Source organism: Ranitomeya variabilis, chromosome 5, assembly GCF_051348905.1.
Source record: "Ranitomeya variabilis isolate aRanVar5 chromosome 5, aRanVar5.hap1, whole genome shotgun sequence".
NCBI classification, from domain to species: Eukaryota; Metazoa; Chordata; class Amphibia; order Anura; family Dendrobatidae; genus Ranitomeya; species Ranitomeya variabilis.
In genome coordinates, this window is record NC_135236.1 from 75632695 (window position 1) to 75653054 (window position 20360).

The following is a 20360-nucleotide window of genomic DNA, read 5'->3' on the forward strand; positions in this document are numbered from 1 at the left end:
ATGCTTATAACTTCACAATTGACCATTTTTTCATTCAAAATAAAAAAAAAGGTTGAAAACTCTGCTGTGCATAATAATTTGGAACATGCATTTTGAGTGTTTATTTTTTTTAAAGATACTGTTTTCATAGGCAGTTTGTTCCAAAACATTGCAATTATACTAGAATAGTAGATGACTGGAAAATAACAATGACTGCAATTCAGATAGGTAATTTAGAGAAAATAGGAGGAAATATTATTTGCATAATAATTTGGAACACAGTGTAGTTGTGTTAAGAGGGTGAATCCTACTGAAAGATTCCCTTTAAGGATACATGCATGCACACAGGAGGACATGAAGTGAGATTTTGCGAGCAGATGACCCATATACAAAACTTATCCTGGCTCAACAAAAAACCATCTGTAAAGTCAGATATTAAAACTGCAGCACGTCAATTTATTTCAGAGTGGTTGCGATTCACAGGCCTCCTGGTCTAGTACCGGACCGATCACCATACAATTCCGGCCTCCTATAAAGTCGTCACGTCCTATGTGACTGCTGTTACATCATCACAGTACAAATACCAGCAAGGTGTCCTCTGAAGTCCCAGCGAAGGAGAGTATAATGGGTTTTTTAAGCAGATCTATACCAAATTATGCACAATTTGGTGGAAAAACCCAAAATGATTTTCAAGAAAAATCCAAGTCAGAAATTCATGCATTTTTTAATGAGGTTTTTGACTCAAGTTTTATTTTTTCAGCCTTTTGACTTCAATGAAAAGTTGGCTTGGGATCTACGTAGAGGTGAGCAAGAAGATTTTCAGGATCCCGGACGGTTGCCCGTGGTGGCTGCCAGAGCAGAGTCTGCAAACCGCTTCTTACCAGCGGCATCTCCTGCACTTCTTGGAATTATTATTAGGCATTTTTCAACAGCATCATTGTGCCGTGACACATGCAACGTTCTGCCGGGCCTACCAATCAAGAGAAGAGCCGGGGATGCCAGCATCGTTCACAGTGGCCACGACTTGGCTAGTGGACCAGGATTTGGCAAAATCTTTTTGCTCATTGCTAGTTCTACAGAAAATTCTAATCAAAGAAGCGATGTGCCGACATTATGCCATCGTGAGTGCAACGCCGAAAACGTGAAAACAATGGGGCTTGGTTTTTTTGCACAGATTTCAACGCAGAAAAAGGGCATTTTTTGCACTAAACTCCATGCAAAAAAAATCATCTAGCCGTGAATTTACACTCATGAAAATCTGGTTAGTTTTCTTCCTAGCCAAAAGTTCATCTATATTGGTCAGTATCCACATCATTTTCATAAAGATAAGTTTCTGGTTTTCTTGCTTCCCTCGATTGAAATTTTTTTTTTTTTCAGCAGGACATACGCCGACCCAACAGGGACTGATGATGGAACCATGCAACTCGTTCTAAGCAGATATAACTTTGTGATAAAAACGGGCAAAGTGGACACAAAAAAAATAGATACAGAAGTTATATAATAACATTTGTCATTTCAATATTTTTGTTTTTGTTAACACTACTTTCTGCCAGAACAATCCCCAAAAACTATGACTTAAAAAGTGACGGTAAGTTAGAAATGGTTGTGGGAGGTGCAATAAAAACAAAATTAAAAACTTACCTATTTGATGGCCTCAAGATACTAGGAAAATGGCAGAAAAGATTAACAATCAGCTTTTCCTCTCCCATATTATATATAAATATATATATTTTTTTTATTTTATTGGGGATGGGTGAGGTTATGGCAGACGGCTGTAGTTAAATCTCATCAACCAAAACCACTCCTCATTCTCACAAAGTTGTTGCTTCACATGCACTAGCACTGGAGGTGGGGAGAAGAGAAGAAGTAGTAAACTCGGTAATTGTTTTTGCCTCATTTTTTACCTCTTTAGCGCCAAAAACAAAAAAGCCACCTCCACTGCGGGTAGGAGATAGGATGACAATACGACTTTTGTAATAATGACCGATAATAAACACTGGCAAAAAGGCAACTGAAAAGAATACATGTTACATAGTAATAGGAAAAATTGTCATAATTTTAGCACATTTGATTGATGAACGTTTCTTCCCGTTGGGAAAATATGGCAGGATGACACAAAATGGGATTTCCCACTCATCCCGTTTTCCTTTACAATGCATTACCAAGTCAAAAAAAAAATAAAAAATACAGAACGATAATAATAATAAAAAAAAAAATAACGAACAAACACAGCTTGTATATTTCCATGGACGTCGCATAAAACAGTTTATCAGAAATTATTTGCTTAAAATGCAAAAAGAGAAAAAAAAAAAAAAATTAAAACTCCGAGATCTCACCACTGCTGGAAGCAGTAATTGAAATTTTCCCATCAGTCTGTTTGGTCATCAAAGACCTAAAATATATATTTATATTTTTTCCTGTAAAAAGTTTTGCACAGAGTCCAAGGGTAAACCTGAGAAAACGGGTGGGACGGAGGAAAGAGGCTTGTTGGATGGCTTCTTGAGAAAACCAGTGCGGGATGGTTCGAAGATATTCCGTCAAGATGACAAGTCCGTTGCCGTCCTGCTTTGGAAGTTGTGGTTTGTGGCGTTCACGTTTGAAAGGGAGGAGTCGTTTGGGGTGATACCATAGTCGGCCGGCTGGGAAGGAAAAGGGCATAAAGTTATTAGTAAAAAATAAAAAAAAACATTGGCCATCGGTTGTAAAAAAAAATAAAATAAAGCGGGTTCCAAAGTGCGGCAGCTGCTACACCTGCCTGAGGCGGGAGGATAGATTGTAAAACTAAGGTATTATATATTATATTATTATACTGTTCTCAATTAACAAAATGCAAGGTGAAATTAAATCCAATCAATATATGGTGTCTTCTATTAAGGCCAAATAATTCACATTTTCACTCAACCTGCTGCCATTCTTCTGCACCCCAGTTCCTATATTTTCATGCACAGCTGAGTCACTTGGCGTTGTTTCCATGTCGGAGGTATGGATTTTTTCCCCACAATTCTTCCATGAAGACCACTTCTGGTCAGACTTCTCTTATCAGTATATACTGTAGGTGTAGCTGGTTGCTGAAAGTTCTGAGCTGATGGAACTGCTGGACATTTTCTGATTTGGAAGGGAAGTAAGCAAGGTGTGTATTACATCTTCTGCACTAAGTTTCCTTGGACGATCTCTGGGTTTAGTGTCTCCAAAATTGCTCATTTCTTGGCATTTGCTCATTTCTTCTTCAAAAGATCTTGAGAACCGCACATCTTGGAAACCCCTAGTCTACTTTGTAATCCTTGGCTAGGAGAGACCTTACTGATGGGTACAGAAAGTATTCAGACCCCTTTACATTTTTCACTCTGTTTAATTGCAGCCATTTGGTAAATTCAAAAAAGTTAATTTTTATTCTCATTAATGTACACTCTGCACCCCATCTTGACTGAAAAAAAACAACAAATGTATTAAAAAAGAAAAACTGAAACATCACATGGTCATAAGTCTTCAGACCCTTTGCTCAGTATTGAGTAGATGCACCCTTTTGAGCTAGTACAGCCATGAGTCTTCTTGGGAATGATGCAACAAGTTTTTCACACCTGGATTTGGGGATCCTCTTCCATTCTTCCTTGCAGATCCTCTCCAGTTCCGTCAGGTTGGATGGTGAACGTTGGTGGACAGCCATTTTCAGGTCTCTCCAGAGATGCTCAATTGGGTTTAGATCAGGGCTCTGGCTGGGCCAGTCAAGAATGGTCACAGAGTTGTTCTGACGCCACTCCTTTGTTATTTTAGCTGTGTGCTTATGGTCATTGTCTTGTTGGAAGGTGAACCTTCGGCCAAGTCTGAGGTCCAGAGCACTCTGGAAGGGGTTTTCATCCAGGATATCTCTGCACTTGGCTGCATTCATGCTTCCTTCAATGGCAACCAGTCGTCCTGTCCCTGCAGCTGAAAAACACCCCCATAGCATAATGCTGCCACCACCATGTTTCACTGTTGGGATTGTATTGGGCAGATGATGAGCAGTGCCTGGTTTTCTCCACACATACCCCATAGAATTATCATCAAAAAGGTCTATCTTAGTCTCATCAAACCAGAGAATCTTATTTCTCATAGTCTGGGAGTCCATCATGTGTTTTTTAGCACACTCTATGCAGGCTTTCATATGTTTTGCACTGAGGAGAGGCTTCCGTCGGGCCACTCTGCCATAAAGGCCCTACTGGTGGAGGGCTGTAGTGATAGTTGACTATGTGGAACATTCTCCCATCTCCCTACTGCATCTCTGGAGCTCAGCCACAGTGATCTTGGGGTTCTTCTTTACCTCTCTCACCAAGGCTCTTCTCCCACGATTGCTCAGTTTGGCTGGATGGCCAGGTCTAGGAAGGCTTCTGGTGGTCCCAAACTCCTTCCATTTAAGGATTATGGAGACCACTGTGCTCTTAGGAACCTTGAGTACTGCAGAAATTCTGTTGTACCCTTGGCCAGATCTGTGCCTTGCCACAATTCTGTCTCTGAGCTCCTTGGCCAGTTCCTTTGACCTCATGATTCTCATTTGGTCTGACATGCACTGTGAGCTGTGAGATCTTATATAGACAGGTGTGTGCCTTTCCAAATCATTCCTATCAGTTTATATAAACACAGCTGGACTCCAATGAAGGAGTAGAACCATCTCAAGGAGGATCACAAGGAAATGGACAGCATGGGACTTAAATATGAGGGTCTGAATACTTATGACCATGAGATATTTCAGTTTTTGTTTTTTAATAAATTTGCAAAAAAAAAAATCTACATTTCTGTTTTCTTTTTTCAGTCAAGATGGGCTGCAGAGTGCACATTAATGTGAAATAAATATGAACCATTTTGAACTTACCAAATGGCTGCAATGAAATAGAGTGAAAAATTTAAAGGGTTCTGAATACTTTACGTACCCACTGTAACTGCTGGAGTCTTTTTGCTTTGCTCCAACGTCTTTATGGTGTGTGACCTGCAACATGGAACTGGTTTCACCTTTATAGCAGAGATTGGGATTATAAGAAAAAAAATCTGATTGCATTCGGACCAATGTTGTTTTATCATTGTGTGTTCATCCACAATTTTTTTTCCAGCTCGGATCGGATCACGATCGGACTGGAAAAAAAAAAATCACAGCAATGAAATCAATGGGTGTGAGAAAAAAAAAAAATCACATGGCTCTCGGACCATGTGAGTGCTTTCCAATTTTTACACACCGATGTCCTTTGAAAAACTAGCAATTCAGCAGACGTGTAGAGTAATATCACAGCGTGACCCGACAGGATAGAATAGATATATACACATAGAATCACTACATATAAAGATGTCAGTGACATATACAATTAGTACAGTGTGTGTGCAGTTAATGTACATGTATTTTATTACTAAATAAATTATTTTCTGAAAAAAATGAGGTGGGCTCCAGAGTAATTTTCATTACCAGCAGAGGGAAAGCGGACAGCTGGGGGCAGATGTTTATAGTCTGGTAAGGGGGTAATACTCATGGAGCTTAAAAGGCTATTAATATCAGCTCACATCTGTATACTTAGCCTTTACTGGTTATTAAAATGGGGGACCTCCCAAAAAAACAGACGTAGGGTCCCCCCTATATTTATTAACCAGCAAAGGCTTGGCAGACAGCTGCAGGCTGATATTAATAGCCTAAGAAGGGGCAATGGATACTGGCCCCCTCCGAGACTAAAAACATCAGATCTCAGTCGCCCCAGAAGTGAAGCCAAATCTGGCACTTTAACCTCACTCTTCCCACCTTGCCCTGGTGCAGTAGCAAATGAGGTGACAGTTGGGGAGGTTGATGTCACCTTTTATTTTCAGGTGACATCAAGCCCAGAGGTTAGTAATGGAGAGGTGTCTATAAAACTACCCCATTGTCATATTATATAAAACCACACAGCCAGAATAAATTCCTTTAATTGAAATAATGACTCAGAGGGCCAATATCCATGGCCCCTTCCTAGGCTATTAATATAAGCCCACAGCTGTCTGCATAGCCTTTGCAGGTTATTAATTATAGGGGGACACTGTCATTTTTTGTCAGGGGTCCACTATTTTAATAACCAGTAAAGGTTAGGTAGACAGCTGTGAGCTGATATTAATAGCCTGGGAAGCTCCAAGGGCATTATCCCCTTCCCAGGCTATAAACCTCTGACCCCAGCTGTCTGGTTTCCCTCTGATGGTTTGGAAAATTAAGCGGAAGCCCATGCCCATTTTCTTCAGAAAAATAATAATTTATTAATTAAATACATGTACAGTGAGTTACACTCACAAAGCACTGATTACATATCTCACTCACATATTCATATATATATTTTTGTATCTATCTTGTAGCGTATTTCATTGGAAAACTGTGTGTAAATTACAGAGAATTGCTCTGTGTAAAAGATCATGCTAGAGTTGCATTGCAATCGTATGTAAATCGGATGCTAGGTGTTAAAAATCGGATTGTACTCGCATGAAAAAAGCATGACACTCGTCTAACTTTTCAGGAACAAAATCGGACCGATTTTAAGATCTCTAGTGTGTCTCCGGACTTAGGCTGTCCCTCATCCGATTTTAAGCCTCCTATACAGCTCTTTCTGTTTTAGTTAATGACTGTGTTTCAAACAACCTATAAAATGATGATCACCATCACCTGTTCGGTATAATTGGTTACTCATGCACTTGACTATAATCCTACAAAATCTCTGACTTTGTGCAAGTTTACCTAGAAAAGTGATGCTGTTCTGAAGGCAAAGGATGGTCACACCAAGCATTGAGGGGGTTTATAATGGGAACACACAAATCCCAGTATAACCATGATTCCATTGAACCTCAGGGATATCAACCTGTGCAGTTATACGTGATTGTAATCTAGTTCACCTGCTTTTGTGCAAATGAAAGTGACAACAGCAAGACAAGGCAATGGCGTTACCGGTTGTGGCCATAGACTATTTCTCTCTCCTTATTCTTCTCTACCTTTAGTTTTTTTCTAGTGCCCTTATCGCACAAGGCTGTACCTGCGATGCATTCAGGTGGCACAGGTAGTCCAGATCCTCCAGGATGGCACAGGTTTGCTGTGTCTCCCAGCACAATGTCAAGAGCATGGAGCAAATGCCATGATGAGAGCCTTTCCAGAAGGACAGAAGAAGGACATTAGCCAGGACCGCTATCTGCTCCTTCAAGAGGAACGCTGGCAGAGCCCTACAAAATGACCTCCAACGACTACTGGCGTCCATGTTTCTAACCGAAGTGTCAGAAGCAGACTCCATAAGGGTGGCATGAGGCCTGGTGTCCTGTAGTGGGATCTGTACTTACAGCTCCAGTCGAAATAACCAGAGAACGGCAGAATGGTCAGGTCATATTAAGCACATGGGACACATGAAAGAGTCTGGAGATGCTGTGGTGTCATTTAGCATGGCCATGTTGGTGGAGAGTCAGTGAAAGCCTGGGGAGTCAAGTCCTTGGAGGCCTCCACAAAATAGCCCAATAGCTATCAACGTCCTCAGAGTCTATGTCAGACCTTACACTGGTGCAATGAGCCCTGGGTTCCTTCTGGTGCAGGAGAATGCCTGGCCTTACGTGGCCAGAGAGTGTAGGCAGTCCCTGGATGATGAAGGTATTGACATCATTGACTGGTCCTCATGTTCCTCAGACCTGAATCACACCGAAAACCACCATGATATCATGTGTCAGGGCATCCGATGCCGCCAGCTAGCGCCACAGACTGTCCAGGACCCAGGGATCCAGGTCTGGTAGGAGATCCCTGAAGATCCCATCTGCATTCTCATCAGGACCATGTATGACTCCAGAAACATGGGAGTCATACACACGAGTCACAATTTATATCAGTGAAGAATTTCAACTTGAAGCTTGCATCCATCGAAGAGGAAATGTGTGATTTAAGTGTCCACATGATTTTTTTTCAGCAGAGTTATTCGGATGAATAAGCAATACTTACATGTCTTCGGAAGATCCTTTGGAGCAGGCTACGTTTTGGCGGTTCGGGAAGCTGCCTCCAGTCAAGATCCGGGCAGCGTGTCCCGTTTGGTCCGAAGATGTTGAGGTCCTTGAAGCATTCAGTCTCAATCATCTAAAGAGGCAAACACAAAAATCAGTGGGATTGTAATAAATGTGCATGTGATCTGTGGCGGAACCAAGCAAGAAGTGCTTACTCCACCTGCAGTGCCCCCGCTGGGGAAGTAAGGCATTACACCTGTCTCATTGAAATCCGTAGGAAGCCGTCTCTGCCTAAACAGGGGATCCTCTTGTAATAACAACCTAACAAGGTATTTAAAGGGGGCTGTATGGTGAAAACAATATATCCATGGAATAGGTGATCACTTTCTGATATTTGATGGGTCCAACTGGTGGGACCGCAGTGGTAATTTTTATCCCTGACGGGGCACTTTTATCACTGTTAGTATGGAGTGTCAAGTCTATTTATTCTTTATGGTGAGACTGAAAAAAACCAAAGACAGCTCGTCAGCCCCATGGGTAATGAATGGAGCAATATATGAATGATAAAATGATACCAGTCTGCAGCTGCCACTAGAGGGCGCTCACTGTGCTCAATGGTAAATGTGTATACAGTAAGCTCCCCTACTGGTGGCCGCAAGCAACTACAATTATATCATTTCAATTTTATCCCTATACCAGAACACAGAGCGTTAACCCCATTAAAGATAGATTAGGAACCTGAACATAAGAAGCAAAGTTGGAGTTATACGTAAAAAAATACTCACCTCATTCTGCCAGGGAATTGGCACACAGCCTGTGGCAAACTTGACATAGAAATCATTGTCTGTTTTATCCAAGTTGACCCCTTTAACTGTCGAAAACTGCTCAATATCCAGCACATCCTTACAATACACCGCCCGAGGCTAAGGAGTGAGGAAAACACAGACGTAAGCAAATATACAGTGAAATATTACAATAGAATAATATAGTAATCAGAAGTGGTGCCAGGGAGGTGGCAGCTAGGAGGAGGTCCGCAGAACTCTGGTCTGGCACCTATGGACCACCGACGTGGCCACAGGACCCAGGTCTAGTATCTACACGTCCTACAAGATACATACGTCTGGCACAAAGGACGGCTTCATCACTCCAGCTTCCAGCCTCTTGAAATTGATGTTCCTGAGAAAAGGATGCTGCTTCACTTGGCTGGCACCCTGCTCATTGCACCCCAGCCGCTGCTTTGGGTCTTTGGCTAATAGCTGCGAAGAACAGAAAGGACAATTATAACTTCTCCATTCACTTTGGCTTTATAAACTTCCTATTTTTTTCCTTTTTTTGCTCCTTAATATAAATTAAGTCCCAAACTAAGTTTTTTTAAAACCATTCTAGAAGTGATCAAGTATTAATTTCCTTTGAGGGATAAAAAAAAAAAAAAAAAAGTAATTAAGTTCTATTTAGGAAAAAACAATTCATTAATTTAAAAAGACATATTTGGTACCACTGCAAACAGAACGATACATGGAATAAAGTAAACCTGATATTTTCCAACATGGTAAACAGTGAAAATGCGTTAATAAAAAGGGAATAAATGAGAATATATATATATATATATATATATATATATATATATATACATATATACACACATATACATATATATATATTATATATATATATATATATATATATATATATATATATATATATATGTGTGTGTGTGTGTGTGTGTGTGTGTGTGTGTGTGTGTGTGTGTGTGTGTGTGTGTGTGTGTGTGTGTGTGTGTGTGTGTATGTATATATATATATATATATATACACACATAGGTACATACACACATACATACTGCGTATATATTTTTTTTGTTATGCTTTGCTTATATAATATAGTCTACACCCCTGTTAAAATGCCAGATTTTTAGCATGTAATAAAAATCATACCAAGAGGAATAATTGTTTCCATTTTTAATGTCACCAATCTGTACAAATCCAGTGACAAATAATAATTATTTTGGAAGGGGGAAATAAAAATAACAAAACTTAAATAATGAGGTTGCATAAGTGTGGGCTGTAGAACAGTACTTACACTGACTATGATTAACCCCATATAAAGTTTTGTGGTTCTAGGAGGATTTTCCTGACATTTTAGTTAGTTGTAATTTACATCAAAAGCCATAAACAGCTTAGAACACAGCAAAGGGATCTCAATGTTGACAGTTATCAGACCAGAGAAGGATAAAAAATAAAAACATTTTCTAAGGTATTAGATATATCTTGGAAAGCTGTGAAGATATCATCAAGTAGATTAAATTTGGCACAACAGTGACATTACCTGTAACTGGTCGTCCCTCAAAAATTGATGAAAAGACAAGTAGAAAATTGGTCAGGGAGGCTGCCAAGAGGCCTACAGCAAGATTAAAGGAGCAGCAGGTATTTCTGGCACGTACTGGTTGGGTACTGTAATCTCCCATATTCTTCATATGTCAGGCCTGTGGGGTAGGGTGGCAAGACCAAAGCCTTTTCTTATAAATAAAAATATATAAAAGCCAGGGTATGTTTTGCCAAAACCTACGTCAAGTCTGACAAAAGCATATGGGAAAACGCGTTAGGGTCTGATGAGACTAAGTGTGAATTTTTTTACCCATAATTCCAAAAGGCATGTTTGGTGCAAAACCAACACTGCACATAATAAAAAAAACACCATAACCACAGTGAGGCATGGTGAAGGAAGCATAATGCTTCGGATCTGCTTTTTAGTAGCTGGAACAGGAACTTTTGTCAAAGTGGAGGGAATTATAAGCAGTTCCAAAAATCAGTCAATTTTGAATCTAAACCGTAAGGCCTCTGCTAAAGAGCTGAAGATGAATTTCACCTTTCAGTACAACAGCTACACTAACAAAACCTCCAAATCAGAAAAAAAAATGGTTTTGCCAGGAGAAGATGAAAGTTTTGGAATGGCCCAAACCTGAATCCAATGGACTATCTGTGGGTGACCTGAAGAGGGCGCTGTAAACAAGAGATGCCTTCACAATCTTACAGATATGGAGCACGACTGCAAGGAAGAGTGGGCAGAGACTGCTCATGCTAAATCAGTTTATTTTTTAATGAACTTGTATAAGATTATGGGTGACATTAAAGGTGGAATAAGTTCTGGAATGAATCCTCTTGGTATGACTTTTTTTCACTTGATAAAAACCTAGCATTATAACAGTGGTGTAGTACCACGTACGAGCCTATAGGGGCACTTACCATCTTACATATAGACTTTGCATCTTCTGTGAACTTATCAGAATACGACTCTTGTTCGTCTTGAACTCGTTTTTCCACCTCTTCCCTTTTCACCCGTTCCTTCCTGGCACGGAACGGAGACTGTCCCTCGATCATTTCGTATATGATGCAGCCCATCCCCCACCAATCAGGGCTAAATGTGTATCTCTCATTCTTAATGACTTCTGGAGCTGTAACAAGAGGAGGATAGTGGGTGATCGGGCCGGCCGCAGTCTTATCTGCCATAGGTGACACTACTTGTGGAGCCACTTACCCATGTAGGGGATATAGCTAAAGCAGGAATTAAAACATAACTTTTAATAAATATAAATAAGAAATGTGTGAAACAATTGTCACCAAAAACGTGTGAATAAAAAGTACCACTAGGTATGTTCAATTTGTGTACTATATATAGATAAACACTAATGGATAAACTTCAAGACACTGGCAGTAGTCCAGTGTTCAAATGTTTAGACCAAGGAACCTGGTTTAGTGACAAAAAGACAACATAAACCAATGGTTCTTGTCAAGTACCCAAACCAATAATAAGATACCCTGGTTGCATTAATATTAGCAGTCAATCGTATGCTGAAAAAAGAGGGGTACAAATAATGGGAGATTAAATAATTATGGAACAATCTCACCAATTCTTGTCGAGGATGAGAAAACCGGAACCCCAGTAGTGCTTCTATAACAAGTCCGTTTTGTCGCACAACTTCAGGAGACAATTCCCTGTCAATCCCTATGGGGCTATTATTGATCTCAATCCCCGAACTCCTGCCCTTACAAGGACAGTCCACAGCTACCCCTACAAAATAACAAGCCCTGCACTCTCCCTAGAAGGTCCCAACGCGTTTCTTTGCAAGCAGGATCATCAGGGGACTAGCTTGCTGGGAGATAAAGTGCTTCAGTGCTAAAGATAGAGCTGCCACCCTCTATGCTGGACTGCAGAGAGTGGAGGGAACCATTGCTTTCAAATTTATATAGTGTGCTATAGGGCTGAAAATAACCAATCTCCTATTAGATAGGAGTCATGTGACCGATATAGCCGGTCTAATGGGTCAGAGGTGATATGACATGTTGCTTAACAAACGCTAAAAATCATTTCATAAAGCGAGCAATTGCGGGATATATCCCATCATAGACATAAAATGCCCCCCCGATGCCCCTTTACTTACTTAAAAGCACCGTAAAAATCCATAATTGCACTCAGAAGGTATTTCCTTTTGTCACCTTTTGGGTTTTTTGCATTTTTGTTAACCGATATCTAATTGTGCCCCTTGCATGCGTCATTACTTTTAGGGGGTCTTTATTTTTCCACAATTTATATTATTGGGTACAGATGGTTTTATGCTTTTCATTCATATAGAGCATTCCTATATAACACTTTTTGCTGAATTGACGTGTTTCAACCAAACGGGTGTTTCCAACGCTATTTATTCATAGATAGTATCCCTATATAACACCTTGCAGCTCGAGTAGCTTTATTTAGCTATCTGTATGCTGTTAATATTATCTAATTATATAGAGGATTCCTATATAACACTTCGCAGCATAATTGATGTTATCTAGCTAGTTGTATGGTTTGAATGTTATCTATTCATATTGAGCATTCCCATATAACACCTGATATTGAAATGATATATTTTAGCTACTTGTGCCATGCTAAAACCTTTTTGGGGAGTTACTCCCTATGAGGGCATATGTCCCATTAGCTTGCCTGTTTTTTGCTTATAAACTTGGTCCATGTAACACATATATCATTTCTTAAGGGGGACATATGGATTGTCTCCATTTAAAATGTCCCCACAACTTAGTATCTATATTGTCTCTACCGTATAATGTTCTTCATATAATTTATGGCACTCTTCCTTATCTGGCCACCATTATGTAATCGTTTCTTGTTTCTGCGGTGGTAATTGTATATGGTCTTTACCTGTTTCTTCACCGCTAATCATCCACTATTAGGTGTCCGGTTTCCATGGCCACAATAACATCCGGTTATTAGCGGATGTTATTTTTTACCGCTGATCGGCAGCATCTTTGAAGTACGTGTATTTTCTATATCCGAGGACAGACTAGTAACGATTGCCCACTGGCAATGTAAGCTAGCTATAATGATCCTTGCCTAAATGTACTATATCATTGTATTTCGCGGATGTATTGCTGTTTGGGTTTCTTCCGGTGTGGCGGTTTGTTTGTCACCTTGGCAACCATGTTATCCGCCCCTACCGGAAGTCACTTTTCCTTGTATACACCGTTAATTTATTTGGTATGTTTACTATATGAACTTTTACATCGGGTATACGCCAGCGATATTCGCTTAGTGGTAAACGCTGTTATTGTTTACCGATCTCTATATTAAATATGCTTTCTCGTCAGCGTACCGTGGCCATGGTAACAGTCACTTCCGGTGACTGCAGGAAATACCTTCTGAGTGCAATCATGGATCTTTACGGTGCTTTTAAGTAAGTAAAGGGGCATCGGGGGGGCATTTTATGTCTATGATGGGATATATCCCGCAATTGCTCGCTTTATGAAATGATTTTTAGCGTTTGTTAAGCAACATGTCATATCACCTCTGACCCATTAGACCGGCTATATCGGTCACATGACTCCTATCTAATAGGAGATTGGTTATTTTCAGCCCTATAGCACACTATATAAATTTGAAAGCAATGGTTCCCTCCACTCTCTGCAGTCCAGCATAGAGGGTGGCAGCTCTATCTTTAGCACTGAAGCACTTTATCTCCCAGCAAGCTAGTCCCCTGATGATCCTGCTTGCAAAGAAACGCGTTGGGACCTTCTAGGGAGAGTGCAGGGCTTGTTATTTTGTAGGGGTAGCTGTGGACTGTCCTTGTAAGGGCAGGAGTTCGGGGATTGAGATCAATAATAGCCCCATAGGGATTGACAGGGAATTGTCTCCTGAAGTTGTGCGACAAAACGGACTTGTTATAGAAGCACTACTGGGGTTCCGGTTTTCTCATCCTCGACAAGAATTGGTGAGATTGTTCCATAATTATTTAATCTCCCATTATTTGTACCCCTCTTTTTTCAGCATACGATTGACTGCTAATATTAATGCAACCAGGGTATCTTATTATTGGTTTGGGTACTTGACAAGAACCATTGGTTTATGTTGTCTTTTTGTCACTAAACCAGGTTCCTTGGTCTAAACATTTGAACACTGGACTACTGCCAGTGTCTTGAAGTTTATCCATTAGTGTTTATCTATATATAGTACACAAATTGAACATACCTAGTGGTACTTTTTATTCACACGTTTTTGGTGACAATTGTTTCACACATTTCTTATTTATATTTATTAAAAGTTATGTTTTAATTCCTGCTTTAGCTATGTTCCCCAAATTCAGGTAGGATCATGTGATTTATCACATAAGATTATTTATTGCTGTTTTCACTTACCCATGTAGCCCACAGTTCCCACTCTTCCGCGGATACTCTCACCATCTGGAATTTTGATAGCCAATCCCAAATCTGAGATTCGGATGTGACCTGTGCAGGAAAACAAAGAAAAGGAGAACAGGTTTTAAAGTTGATTATTACAATGGAAGACGTGATAAACAGCAGCGCTCCAGTATCTACACGTCTCTGCTGTGCTGCTGTGCTCAGCCTCCCACTAGAGGAAGCAAGTGTATTTCTATGGAAGTGTATGTGCATATATACTATGTAAGTACTTCCTTAAAGAGAATCTGTCAGCAGGTTTTTGCTATGTAATCTGAGAGCTGCATGATGTAGAGGCCGAGACCCTGATTCCAGCAACGTGTCACTTACTGGGCTGCTGCTTGTAGTATCAACAACAGCAGTGTTTTATCAGCAGGAGATCATCACTCCAGGACTAGGAGTCTCGTGCCTCCTAGTCAACTGCTCAGAATAACTCCACCTCCACCACTGATTGGCACTTTTCTGCTTATGCAAAGTGTACACAGAAAGCATCCAATCAGCTGCAGGGGTGGAGTTATACACAGCTCAGCTTTCAGATCTGCAGCAGAATAAACAGGGATAGCATGAAAATTACAGCAAGCATCACTGGAATCAGGGTCTCAGCCCTATATCATGCTGCTCTCAGATGACACACCAAAAACCTGGTGAAAAGATTCTCTTTAAAGAAATGCTCTCTCCGCTGGTCCTAATTTCTTATATCTTCAGGGGGATTTTTATTTTTTAGTGGAGACAGGAATCTCCTTCATACTCCTGCTTTATGACATCAGGGGAAAATTTTATTTTTTGGAGAAAAAAAAATGATTTTTTTTTTTTAACAGATCTAAAAACCTTTAGAGAAGTAGCACTTTCCCAGCAGATGCATCTTGTTTCCTATTAAGCAATAATAATATAGATTTTTATTTATTTTTTTCCGGGAACACACTGGCTTATTTACTTCCAGTGACCTGTCGCCCTATAAAACCTGATGTCATAAAGCAGGAGTATGAATGAGATTCCTGTCTGCACCACTGAGCTGATGATGGGTTTTCACTGTAAAATTACAGACCAGCGAGCTGACCTTAAGAAGAGCAGCGTCAGCAGCATCCGCCCCCTAAAAGCTATACAGAGGCAAGACCAATTAAATGTTGGCTGCACTTACAGATGATGACTACTCTCAATTCACCCTTACGGGAATAGTTGTTATGTTGACAAATTGCCACCTTCTCCAAACCTTCCATATCCTAAAACGCTCCGGATTTGAAATTCTAATTTGTTAATTCCGAACTTTTTCACACTTTGCATTTTTATTCATGCAGAAAAAAAAGCAGCGTTTTACTGCAATAGCAAAATGAATAAGCGTTTCTAAAAAATAAAAAAATGTCACTGTTTCACTGCATTTTTTCCCCTCATTGAGATCTGAGACTATTGGTGGGTCTTTTCTCTCTGCTCCTGCTCTCCTCTACTTGCTCTTGCTCTCCTGTCTTTCACTACTTGCTCCTGCTCTCCCATCTTTCACTACTTGCTCCTGCTCTCCCGTCTTTCACTACTTGCTCCTGCTCCCCCGTCTTTCACTACTTGCTCTCCTGTCTTTCATTACTTGCTCTCCTGTCTTTCACTACTTGCTCTTTCTCTCCTGTCTTTCACTACTTGCTCCTGTTCTCCCGTCTTTCACTACTTGCTCCTGCTCTCCTGTCTTTCATTACTTGCTCTTCTGTCTTTCACTACTTGCTCTCCTGTCTTTCACTACTTGCTCTTGCTCTCCTGTCTTTCACTACTTGCTCCTGCTCTCCCGTCTTTCACTACTTGCTCCTGTTCTCCCGTCTTTTACTACTTGCTCCTGCTCTCCTGTCTTTCACTACTTGCTCTTCTGTCTTTCACTACTTGCTCTCCTGTCTTTCACTACTTGCTCTTGCTCTCCTGTCTTTCACTACTTGCTCCTACTCTCCTGTCTTTCACTACTTGCTCCTGCTCTCCCGTCTTTCACTACTTGCTCCTGCTCTCCTGTCTTTCACTACTTGCTCCTGCTCTCCTGTCTTTCACTACTTGCTCCTGCTCTCCTGTCTTTCACTACTTGCTCCTGCTCTCCTGTCTTTCACTACTTGCTCCTGCTCTCCTGTCTTTCACTACTTGCTCCTGCTCTCCTGTCTTTCACTACTTGCTCCTGCTCTCCTGTCTTTCACTACTTGCTCCTGCTCTCCTGTCTTTCACTACTTGCTCCTGCTCTCCTGTCTTTCACTACTTGCTCCTGCTCTCCTGTCTTTCACTACTTGCTCCTGCTCTCCTGTCTTTCACTACTTGCTCCTGCTCTCCTGTCTTTCTCTACTTGCTCCTGCTCTCCCGTCTTTCACTACTTGCTCCTGCTCTCCCGTCTTTCACTACTTGCTCCTGCTCTCCTGTCTTTCACTACCTGCTCTCCTGTCTTTCACTACTTGCTCCTGCTCTCCTGTCTTTCACTACTTGCTCCTGCTCGCCTGTCTTTCACTACTTGCTCCTGCTCGCCCGTCTTTCACTACTGCAAACAGGCATAACAGAGAAGCAGACTTTCAGTTAAGGACATGCAGGCTGCCGGGCAATACTAGAAGCAATGAAAGATAAGAAATGAGGAGAAAGAAAGTTTCAGGATCTGTAGCGCTGGCAGAATACTGCCAATTATGAAACACACACTCAAAGCGTGGATGGCAATTTCCAGAGCATGAGAAGTAAGACAGTTCCTGGATATGCAAGACAAGCTGTAATATCTTCTTTTGGGTGTCTCTAATGTTTTGGGTCAAATGACTGGTATATTTTAATAAAGTACATGGCAAATATAAATAAAAAAATTAAAAAAAACACTGGTGTGCCCCATGTTCCCTCAATGTTAAAGGTAGGGACAGAGACAGCTAGCATCGGAACCCTCATATCCAAGCTTCCTAGATCCCTCATTTTTCAGACCCCCCCATTTGGACTTTCTAAGAATACAAGACAAAACACTTTCAACATTTCGCCACAAGGAGGCATAAATGTCCTCTACAGCGTGCTCTATATAACCTTAAAGGGCACCTCCCACGTTCTGAACTGCCATTGTGCATACTGCCGTAGACACAGAGGTCAGACCGCTCACAGGGCCAGATAGGCCGAGGGGTCTGCGGCCTCAGAGAAAGTCTATGGCTTATACTGCAAATATATAGAAAAAAAAAAGTATGTGCCAAATACATAGAGGGTTTTGTTTTTTTTTTTGTTTTTTTAATTTATGGACTTTTCTATTTGCTGATTATTTTCTTATTACGTTCATTCTTTTTTTAATCCTGTTAAGGGATTATCACTTTACATCTTTCTGTTATTCCTGTTTGCTAACACTTTATTCTCTGCGTCACACTTAGATGACTTAACTGTAGACTCACAGAATGGGGTCCTCTGACTGCAGAGGGGTCCCCTAGTCTCTGATCAGATCACAAAGACACCCAGAGGCCTGAGTGAATCAGAGAGCAGCAATCAAAGGCTTAAAAAGCACTTATGCCAAACTCTGGCCCTGAGTATATCTGATCCACGACGCTGGGTGGGTCTGCAGAGTATATTTGACCCACAACGCTGGGCTAGTTCTTCCACCAGATATAGCACTTTCAACTATATCGGCATTCTGGATGTAGATACAGTTGAAAGCAATGATGGAGGAGTGAGCGTCAGCTGACGCTTCCTCTCCCAATATTCCCCCTCTGCATCTGATGTCTCAGCGCAGCGGGCACGATGACATCATTACAACTCGTCGCTGTATCGAGGGGTGCAGAGGATATAAAGACACCATAAAGAGATCGGAGCAGTGGAGGGAAGGGCAGAGGTGAGTAATAATTTTTAATGTGTTCATTTATACTGTATGGGGCAATTATACTATATGGAGCACTACGTGGGGCCCACTATACTGTATGGAGAACTATGGGATGCCCATTATAACTGAATGGAGAACAATTTGGGGCCCATTGTACAGTATGGAGCACTATGTGGAGTCATTATACTGTGTAAAGCACTAAGCGGGGCCATTATTTTCTATGGAGCACATTTTTGTGGCCATTATACTGTATGGAGCACATTACACTGTATGGAACACGATATAATAATAATCTCTCTATTTATATAGTGCCAACATATTCTGCAGCACTTTACAGACATTATCATCACTGCCCCCAATGGGGCTCACAACCTAAATCCCCTATCAGTATTTTGAGTGTGGGAGGAAACCGGAGAACCCGGAGGAAACCCACGCAAACACGGGTAGAACATACTAACTCCTTGCAGATGTTGTCCTTGGTGGGATTTGAACTCAGGACTCCAGCGCTGCAAGGCTGCAGTGCTAACCACTGAGCCACCGTGCTGCCCTAAGGGGCCATTATACCGCATGGAGGACTATGTGGGGCCCATTACACTGTAAGGAGGACTGTGTGGGGATTACAGTTGGAGAATCACACTATGATGGGATCATCATTTTTTCTCGGGGGACACTGAGGAAGAAGGATACAGTGGGGTCATCATACCGTGTGTAAGAATTCACTGTGGGGGGCATACTGTGCTTTGGGGCACTTTTGTTTGCATCTTACTTTATTATCTGTATTAAGCAAGGTCTTTCATCCTTTGTTATTACAGATTTTAATTAGACCATGTGCTTTTTACTGCTCTTGCATAACATATCATATTCCAATATTTTATTCTAAGATCTATTAATTAAAATGTACTTTGTTGGTGGGACAACCAATTTAAATGTATTTCCATATGAAAAAAGTTCATCATTATATTTAATAATAACGAAAAACTCTCTCAATTGTTGACTTTTTTTCTAATAAATATCAAGCTGGGCCCGCGACTTTATCCAAGGTTTTAATTTTGGCCCTCTGTATTTGAGTTTGACATCCCTGGCTTAAATGGTTTCTCATCTTCATAAATGAGTATTATGGGATAGTACTTGTAGAAACAAGCAATTTTGCAATTTACTGCTAATTAAAATTTTCAGCCGTTCTTGAGATATTAACTTTTCTTTTATTTACAGCTCGTTGCCTTGGAGACCGACCACCACTGATAAAACAGCAGAACATGAGTAGTGCTTTATAAGAATTTATCTACTGAGCTGGAAAGCTCTGTTGTGAAGCTGGCCATGATCGCTAGAACACTTTGTTGCCTCCTAATCCTGGCCAGCTTCAGAGCTTTGGTACACGTTGGACAGCAGCAGTGGTCGGTCTCCTAGGCAACTAGCTGTAAACAATATAAAAGTGTTAATATCTCAAGAACGGCTGAAAATTTTCACAAGCAGTAAATTGCAAAAGTGCTTGTTTTTACAAGACCTAGACAGAAATGTCCTATTTATGAAAATGGGAATGAGCCTTTAAACAACACTTGAGATTGGAGGCGCCTCTTAGACCAGGAGGCTTCTCTAAAACAGAAGCAATTAGCACAAATTTGTTTTTAGTGCAGTAGGACACTGTAAAGCAATTAACATGTCAAGTGCCGGTGACCAAATTATTTTTTTTTGTGCCTGTGTCAAAACTGTGGCCTTGTGGTTCTTGGCTGCATGGCAAACTACCGGCCCGCAAACGCCATATTAAATCCCGGCCTTGTCACACCAACCAAATGCAAGAATTAAGTGGCCGCAGCCCCTACAGATGTCCTTTAATTCTCGGCAATGGAATTATAGAGTGCACGCATCTCCGGCTGTACTTAATGCAGTCACAGATCTCGACTATCAAGGTTAAAATCAGCGCCATCACCGGATAC

The 20360-nt window shown here is 40.9% G+C and overlaps 1 protein-coding gene across 2 annotated transcripts in view; it reads right to left on the minus strand.

Annotated features, from left to right (window-relative positions):
- Positions 1–1869: 1869 nt before the first annotated feature.
- LOC143774566 (G protein-coupled receptor kinase 5-like) overlaps positions 1870–20360 on the minus strand; it is an 87430-nt gene continuing 68939 nt past the window's right edge. For both annotated transcript variants that reach the window (XM_077262287.1, XM_077262288.1), the window contains exons 11-16: positions 14607–14696; positions 11163–11371; positions 9039–9176; positions 8706–8843; positions 7922–8053; positions 1870–2618 (exon numbers count right to left, since the gene is read on the minus strand). In XM_077262287.1, coding sequence (XP_077118402.1) covers positions 2517–2618; positions 7922–8053; positions 8706–8843; positions 9039–9176; positions 11163–11371; positions 14607–14696 — 809 coding nt within the window. In that variant the 3' untranslated portion in view covers positions 1870–2516. The remainder of the gene's footprint in view (positions 2619–7921; positions 8054–8705; positions 8844–9038; positions 9177–11162; positions 11372–14606; positions 14697–20360) is intronic.